General features: G+C 50.9%; 1 protein-coding gene across 1 annotated transcript; it reads right to left on the bottom strand.

The window, feature by feature from the left end:
* Positions 1–573: 573 nt before the first annotated feature.
* On the bottom strand, positions 574–1,420 carry LOC125249515 (olfactory receptor 52K1-like). The gene is made up of 2 exons (XM_048161823.1): positions 676–1,420; positions 574–578 (listed from the first exon to the last, which is right to left on the bottom strand). The coding sequence occupies exons 1-2, from the start codon at positions 1,259–1,261 to the stop codon at positions 574–576; spliced, it is 591 nt and encodes a 196-aa protein (XP_048017780.1). The 5' UTR covers positions 1,262–1,420.
* Between the last annotated feature and the right edge of the window lie 7,834 nt (positions 1,421–9,254).

Consider the following 9,254-nt stretch of genomic DNA (forward strand, 5'->3'; position numbering starts at 1 on the left):
CCTAAATGTTTAAAAAACTAGGATTACACTTTTTTTACAGTGCCGTAGTTACATTGTAATAACTCAAATAAGTACTGAGTAATATTAATTAACTACATGTACTTACTGTAGAGTAACAGTTAGGGTTAGAGTTTGGTTTAGGGTTAGTTACTTGTAATTTTGCATAATTTACTGTTATATTTATACTTATTATAGTAAGTACATGTAGTAATGTGTAACTACGGCACTGTAAAATAAAGTGTTACCAAAAGTAGAAATGCCACTGAAGAGGCTTTCACTGTCTGGGTCAAAATTTCTGTGAATTTTATCCGTGTTCTATCAGTTTATTGATGCTCATTATTATTATTTTATCAAAACAGTATCTGCCTCTCCAGTGTACTACCATGTTGAAAGTAACAACCAATATTTATTTTATTCTTTACAAGACTAACCCCTTTTCAGTTTTTACAAACTTTAGAAATGTTTCTCTTATTTCTTTTGTTCTCACTCCATAAATAATTGGGTTAAAACAACTTGGAAAAAGTAAGTACATTGTGCTCACAAATACACGGCTGCTAGTAGAAAAATTATTTCTTATTCTGTACGACAAAAATGCAATCAAGGCAAAAGTCAAAGTAAATGACATAACAATAAAGTGTGTAATACAGGTGTTTAAAGCCTTCATTTTAGTTTTGCCAGATTTGAACACAGAGGTAAAAATCAGAATGTAAGAAAGGTTGATAAGAATAAAATCTGCAGTTGGTATAAGGAAAGCAGTCAAAAGTCCTGCAATGTTATTGATAGATGTATCTCCACATGCTAACTGAACTAATGCCATGTGCTCACAAAAACAGTGATCGATCAAATTTGTTAAACAAAATGACAGTTTTCCAGCCAGAGAGACTGTGGTGACCACCAGGAATATATTTCTGATTAATGGTATAACAACAAACTTTAGAAAGTTAGAGATTTCCATGTATTTGTGATAATTAAGAGGTTTGCATATTGCAAAGTAACGATCCAGTGCCATCCACAAAAGCAAAGTAGACTGAAATGTTGCAACAAAATGAAGGCAAAACATCTGTATCAAACAACCTGTTAAAGATATCCCACTCCAATTAAACAAAAAGTTCAGAAGCATGTTAGGTACAAAAAATATAGGCAATATCAAGTCTACAACTGCCATAAGACCAATTAGTACATACATTGGAGAATGCAGAGATTTTTGAGTGGTGATTAAATATATGAGAATAGTATTTGCTGTGATAGCCAATAAAAACATCAGAAAGAAAGGGATAAATAAAAAAAGGCCTCCATTCTCTTAGGCTGTAGAAACCAATCATTCTGAAGTCTGTGAATGAATCGTTTTCTGCAGGAAGGTCCTTCATGCTGTAAAAATGTCTTTGCACTCACAGTATTCTGTTTAAATTATGTTGGTCAGGTTTCCCTGTAAACAACACAAACACCATACAACATACAATTCTAATAAGACAAATACATCTCTGTGTTGTGTTCAATCATTGCTAAATACAGCTAATGGTATTTTCAGATGTCATTTATCACTATGATTTTAGAAGTAATTGGATTACAATGCACTTTACAGCAACAATAACAATGATGATGATGATGATGATGATGATAATAATAATAATAGGTAACACTTTATTTTAAGGGTCCAGAATAATGCATTAGTTATGCATTAATTAATGATTAACTTGTTCACAATTAAGCATTAGTTAAGAATGAACACACTAGTAATTAATGATTAACTTTACATTGTAAGGGTCAGAATTATGCATTAGTTAAGCATAAATAAACTAGTAATTAATGATTTACTTGTTCACAATTATGCATTAGTTAAGAATGGACACAATAGTAGATAATGATTAATTTAACATATAGTAAGGCATATTAGCAATTACTTACAATTTATTAAATATTTGAAACATTTACGCTATAAATAAACAAATATAACCTAGTAATTAATGATTAACTGAATGTACAGTAAATGTCTTTTAGTCATTATCTACAACTTAATAAACCATATATTATTTTTGTGTAGTGATGTAATTATATTTCTGTGCCATTCTATTAAGTTAACTGAACAATAAACTAGTAACGTCTCGGTTACGTATGTAACCCTCGTTCCCTGAAGGAGGGAACGGAGACGTACGTCAGTAGTGACCGACGAATTGGGATATCGCTTAGAGAGCCCTATCAGCTTCGTGTAAACTAAAACAAGCCAATGGAATTGGCGTGCGATATTTGCATAATGCGCACCGCCCCCGACAGGTGTATATAAATAGGAAGCAGATGCAATCGCACTCTGTTTTTCGCTGAGGAGACAACTGGTGTCCGCGCTACAGCGAGGGTACAGAAACTGTGGCGACGGGACGTACGTCTCCGTTCCCTCCTTCAGGGAACGAGGGTTACATACGTAACCGAGACGTTCCCTTTCAGTCGGTCACGTTCGACGTACGTCAGTAGTGACCGACGAATTGGGATCCCAACTAAAGCGCCACAGTTACGAACCCCCTTCCAGTGCCCAGCGCAAGCTCAGCCGCCCATAGCACCGGCTGGAACGGTGAAGGGGGCGAGCTTACACCGAGAGAGTCTACTGCTGTCTAACCACTACCCACTAAGTAAACTAGACACACTGGGGAAGCGAACCCGAAGGGACGCTGCGGAGACCACTACCTACCCAATGGGGGAGGAGTTTACGTGGGAATACACATATGGACTGGCCCGGGGGGCAGTACGCATATGGAGTCCCTGGGATGGCTCCACCTGGTTAGGGGGAGACTCATCTGACAGGTGACAGCAGAGCTGGCTCTGCTAAGGGAAAGACACGGACTCGGCCCGTAGGGAGTTTTAAACCGTGGAAAATACACATATGGGACCGCTCACGTAGAGGGGTCACGACATATGGGCCCCAGCCAACAGACAGCGTCAGCGACGGATGTAGGCCTGGCATCAGACACTCCGCAATGTCCGAGCCGAAGGGGGAGGCGGAGGAGCTCGACAGGGTTCGCCAAGCGGGGAACACGACTGGAGTAAGAAGTATGCACGTATCCGGCCAGTGGCGGGAATGGCATTGCAAGCCGACACTTAGAGTGGGTACAACACGTCTACCGACTAGTGGATCGCCCAGCCCGCAGCGAGTACACGTGAGCCAGCGCCCAGGAAGAAGATACCGGCTCTACACGTAGGCTAGCCTTTCCCTTCTGCTGGCCTCCGTAAAACCTAGCGAGCTTCGCGTTCTGTCCACGTACACACGCAGAGCGCGGTGGGACAGAACAAAGCTGGGTGTCGCCCAGCCCGCAGCTCTACAAAATAAATATGAATAAAATATCTGTTAATAAAATTCAGTAATAAAATTAATATTACAATCAATTAACCGAGGTTTATTAATTCGCCATGAAATAACAATCTTATTCTTCTAAAAGCCAGCGCCCAGGAAGAGGCCACCCCTCTGGACTTTATTAACTGGAGTGGGCTCTCAACATTGTTGGACTGAGCGGGCAAACCATCAGTGTAGTTTTAAAGGCACTTTAAAAGGGGTAAGGCAATGTATCCTGACTAAGGACTTGCATGTCTCTCAAGTTGAATACGCAATTTGTGGAGGTTTCAAGGCGATGGCATCCTTTGGTGAATGGAACTATCCAGCTTGGGGTGGCTTCTAGCTTCTTACCATCCTCTGCTTAAAAGAAAAGAAGAGCAGGAGACAGGAAGAGAGGGGTTTTATCTTGTGCCATGAATATAAGGGGTGAAGACGTCACACCCCTTAAGGTGTTCAATAAGGAGTTGCTCGGAGGGGCCTCCAAGATATTAGTAACAGATGAAGAGAACCCTCTGATCTAATGTGTCACAGAGAGTAACATGTAACATAAATTCCAAATAGGAAATGAAGCTACCAAGCATCGCGTTCTATCCACGAACATTAAACAAAATAGCAAAAGAGAGAATTAATACAGAGCTATAAAAGGAAAGCATGAGATGGGAAAATTGGATACATGTTTATACATTTCCCGTTATATAGGACAGAGTCCTTCTCAGGAAGAATGAAAGCTATTCTTCTGGGTACCATATATCTAACAGGACACCTAGGTCTGCCTCCTTGGGATCTGGTTGCGTTTTAGGGGGGGCAGCTTTGATAGTGAGAGTGAGTTTATGGGTAATTCATTAAATACAATGAATAATTGTTGCTGATTGGTCCAGACGCTCACTACCTGATCTCTGAAGGGAGTGGTAGGAACCTTGGGCATGTATCCAGGCCGGGGTCTCAGGATGACGTGAGAATCACCGGGCCCGAATTCTAGGCACGTTTCGTCGACCGAAAATGCATGCAGATCCCCTACCCTCTTCAGGGAAGCCAATGCAACCAGAAGAACCGTCTTAAGAGACAATAGTTTCAGGTCGACTGATTGCAAAGGCTCAAAGGGATGACCCCGGAGAGCTGTGAGAACCAGGGTCAAATCCCAAGAGGGTACGGAGGAAGGGCGAGGAGGATTTAATCTCCTCGCTCCCCTCAGGAATCTGACGATCAGATCGTGTTTCCCCAGGGACTTACCCTCAACTGCGTGGTGATGTGCGGCGATAGCGGCAACATACACCTTCAGGGTGGAGGGAGACAGCCTTCGCTCCAACCCTTCTTGCAGGAAGGAAAGCACGGATCCGACCGAACATGATCGGGGGTCCTCTCGGCGAGAGGCGCACCATTCGACGAACAGGTTCCACTTCAACGCATAGAGACTCCTAGTGGAAGGAGCTCTAGCGGAAGTGATGGTGTCTACAACCGCTTGCGGGAGATCACTCAGAACCTCCGCATCCCGTCCAGGGACCACACGTGGAGGTTCCATAGGTCGGGACGCGGGTGCCACAGGGTGCCCCGTCTCTGAGTCAGGAGGTCCTTCCTCAGAGGAATCGGCCAGGGAGGGGCTGTCGCGAGGAGAATGAGGTCTGAGAACCAGGTCCGAGTGGGCCAATACGGAGCCACTAACAGAACCTGCTCCCCGTCCTCCCTGACCTTGCACAGGAGTTGTGCGAGAAGGCTCACTGGGGGAAACGCATATTTGCGCAGACCCGGGGGCCAGCTGTGTGCCAGGGCATCCGTGCCGAGCGTGCCGCCGGTCAGGGAATAAAACCACTGGCAGTGGGCAGTTTCCGGGGAGGCAAACAGGTCTACCTGGGCCTCGCCGAAACGCTGCCAAATCAGCTGGACCGCCTGGGGGTGGAGCCGCCACTCGCCCGCAAGTGGAGGCTGCCGTGACAGCTCGTCGGCTGCACGGTTGAGCACACCTGGGACATGAGTGGCCCGAAGGGACCTCAGATACTTCTGACTCCACAACAAGAGATGGCGGGCGAGTTGCGACATGCGACGGGAGCGTAGACCACCTTGACGGTTGATGTACGCAACGGCCGCAGTGCTGTCTGAGCGGACTAGAACGTGCTTGCCTGACAACAGCTTCTTGAAGCGGGCCAGCGCAAGACGTACCGCTAGCAACTCGAGGCAATTGATATGCCAATGCAGCTGAGGCCCCGTCCAAAGACCTGCCACTGCATGCCCGTTGTACGTGGCCCCCCATCCCGTGGCAGAGGCATCTGTGGAGACCACAGCGTGCCTGGACACTTGTTCGAGGGGTACTCCGGCCCGCAGGAACGAAGGGTCCGACCACCGGACAAGGGTGCGACGGCAGCTCGGTGTCACGGGGACACGGAGCGTGCCGCACTGCCACGCCCATCTCGGGACCCGGCCGCGGAGCCAGTGTTGAAGCGGTCTCATATGAAGCAATCCGAGCGGCGTGACCGCGGCTGCAGATGCCATATGCCCCAGGAGCCTCTGAAAATCTTTCAGTGGAACCGCTGTCCTGCGCTTGAGCGAACTCAGGCAGTTCAACACCGACTGGACGCGCGCCTCGGTGAGACGCGCAGTCCGTGCAACCGAGTCTAGCTCGAGACCGAGATAAGAGATCCTCTGCCCGGGGGCGAGTTTGCTCTTGTCCCAGTTGACCCGAAGACCCAACCGGCTGAGGTGAGCTAAAACCATGTCCCTGTGTTCGCACAACTGCTCTCGCGAGCTGGCCAGGATCAGCCAGTCGTCGAGATAGTTGAGAATACGAACGCCCTGTTCCTTGAGGGGAACAATGGCCGCCTCCGCAACCTTCGTAAAGACGCGGGGTGACAGGGCCAGCCCGAAGGGTAGGACTTTGTACTGATATGCCCGACCCTCGAACGCAAACCGGAGGAAGGGTCTGTGTCGAGGCAGAATCGAGACATGAAAGTACGCGTCCTTCAGGTCTATTGCTGCAAACCAATCCCGGGGACGGACGCATTCGAAAATGCGTTTCTGCGTGAGCATCTTGAACGGCATCTTGTGAAGATACCGGTTCAGGACGCGCAGATCCAGGATTGGCCGTAGCCCACCACCCTTCTTTGGTACAATGAAGTAGGGGCTGTAGAACCCCGACTTCATATCGGCTGGAGGGACCGGCTCGATTGCATCCTTCGCCAGGAGGACAGCAATCTCCGCCCGGAGAACAGGTGCACTGTCCAACGACACCTGAGTGAAGTGGACACCCCTGAAAACCGGGGGACGCCGGGCGAACTGAATCGCATAGCCGAGTCTGATAGTGCGAATGAGCCAGCGGGACGGGCTGGGAAGCGTGCTCCACGCCTCCAGACTCCGAGCCAGCGGGACCAAAGGCACCACAGACGCACCGGGGGTGGGGCAGCAAGGCAGAGAGGGACCCGACTCGGACGGCATGGGAGCGGCCCGGAGTGAGGTCGGACTCTGCGAGGCAGCAGTGCGAATGGGAGACGGCGCACGGGACGCGGTCTGCGCCACCACACTGTCGCCTACTGGCGAAATGGGAGGGGGTTGCGAGTGGCGAGGCGGGGCCTGGCACACTGGCAAACGCGCCCTCTTGTGACCTGGAGTTTGAGGAAACTGCTCTTTTTGTGGCAAAGTGGGTACCGCTGGACTCCGGAGAGCCAGCGGCGGTAGATGGACAGACGCCACAAAATCCCCCCGGCCCTCCTCCGGGGGTGGGAGAGCAGATGGAATACTCTCCCGAAGGGCAGGAACCTTCCGCTCCAGGTCGCCCGTCTCAGGGCCGAGTTTTCCCCGACCGCTTGCCACCTGGCTTGGCAGAGACGGGCTGGGCACCACGTCCGCGACCGGCACCCTGCTGTTTGGCTGGTGTAGGCTGCTGCTTTGCCGACTTAGCAGGGGCGGAGGAAGACGCAGGCGGGCGCCCTCGGCGACGAGCGGGCTGAGGCTGAGCCACGGGCGGCTGGGTGGAGGCAGCAGCGGACCGCCGTGGCATGACATGTCTGATAGCCTCAGCCTGCTTCTGTGCAGCGGAGAACTGTTGGGCACAGCTCTCCACCGCGTCGCCGAAAAGGCCGACCGGAGACACGGGGGAATCCAGGAACCGATGTTTGTCGGTCTCCCTCATGTCTGCCAAGGTCAGCCAGAGGTGGCGTTGCCGGACTACCAGAGTAGACATCGCCTGGCCAACAGAACGCGCTGTCACCCTCGTTGCCCGGAGGGCAAGGTCAGTGGCAGCGCGCAGCTCCCCAAGCAGCTGTTGGTCAGGACCTTCCTGGGGCATCTGCGACAGCGCTTTTGCCTGATAGACCTGCAAAAGGGCCATCGCGTGCAGGGCAGAGGCAGCCTGCCCACAGGCACTGTAAGCTTTCTCAGTCAGACCGGCTGAGAATTCACAGGCCTGGGACGGGAGACGCGGCTCACCGCGCCCGCCAGCGGCCGTTGGACACAACTGCATCGCAACAGACCGCTCGACTGGCGGGAGCTTCGCGTACCCCCTGGCTTCCCCGCCGTCCAGGGAGGTGAAGGCGGACGAGGGACCAGGCCCTGTACGAGCCCCATACGGAGCTTGCCAAGACCTGGTCACCTCATCGTGTACTTCCGGGAAGAAAGGCATTGGGGCGGGACGCTGGATTTGACCAGCGCGACCCCCCCCAAGTACCAATCGTCCAACCGAGATGGGCCGGGACAGGGTGGAGGGTTCCACTCAAGCCCGACGCACAAGGCGGCCCGGGAGAGCACAGCCGTGAGCTCGGGATCCGACTCGGGCCACGCTACCGTCCCGGGCGGCAGCGCGTCCGGATCTTCCTCCCCCGAAGACTCAGGCTCACCTTCCGATGCAGCAGTCGACATCCGATCCGCCGCCGGCACACCAAAGGTAACGGCTGGACAGTCCGTAGAGGGCCCAGCGGAAACCAACGGTGGCACGATGGGTTGCGGTGCTGATGAGGCGGCAGGGGCCCGAGGAGCGTTTCCGCTCGGCGGGGAAGCCCTGACCGTAAGCCTCAGGTCACCCTTCCTATACACCGCCGAACCGTCATTCCGGCCCGGGCCGGAAAAAACGGTCGAACGGGGCACAGGGGAGGGGGCCCCCGCTTCCTGAGACTTCAGGAAGGAGAGTCTCGACCTCAGCACCGCGATAGTCATGTTCCCGCAATGGGAACATGAACCATTCACAAAAGCTGCTTCAGCGTGCTGAATGCCCAAACACGAGATGCAACGATTGTGCCCATCAGCAGGGACCAGGGAACGACCGCACCCATTAACGCACAGACGAAATGACATACTGTCAGGGTTCGTCTGTAAAGCTCTTTTAGAAGGGGAAAACAGTCAACTCGCTCGTGCCGAAGCACACAGGGAGTGACGCGATGTGCCAGGTACACCACTCCCTGGACACACCGAGGAACCGGCCCAAATCGCAACACACACACTTTCACTCTAGGCGTGTGCTGTGAAAACAGCAGTTGAGAGCTATAGCTCGGATCCTCGGGAGCTCGCGACCTCGCTGTAGCACCGTTACACCGGCACACACGGCTTGCTGTGAATCCTCTTCGAGGCAGTTTAGTTCACACAAACAGTCTTCTTAAACAGGACACCACTGAATGGCTCCGAAGCGAAAGACAGAGTGCGATTGCATCTGCTTCCTATTTATATACACCTGTCGGGGGCGGTGCGCATTATGCAAATATCGCACGCCAATTCCATTGGCTTGTTTTAGTTTACACGAAGCTGATAGGGCTCTCTAAGCGATATCCCAATTCGTCGGTCACTACTGACGTACGTCGAACGTGACCGACTGAAAGGGAACTATGCTTAATTACTGATGGGTTTGCAGTTATAAATTGCTAAAATAGTGTAATAAAGACAATTTGACCCCCAAAGTGAAATGTATATCCACATTAATTATGGCACTTATTGAATGATATTCAACTTTATTGAGCAGAAT

This window comes from Megalobrama amblycephala, linkage group LG16 (assembly GCF_018812025.1).
Source record: "Megalobrama amblycephala isolate DHTTF-2021 linkage group LG16, ASM1881202v1, whole genome shotgun sequence".
Taxonomy (NCBI): Eukaryota; Metazoa; Chordata; class Actinopteri; order Cypriniformes; family Xenocyprididae; genus Megalobrama; species Megalobrama amblycephala.

What these genes read in the sequence shown, in the direction of transcription:
- LOC125249515 (XM_048161823.1), bottom strand. Translation starts at nt 1,261, where the DNA reads ATGTTTTTATTGGCTATCACAGCAAATACTATTCTCATATATTTAATC.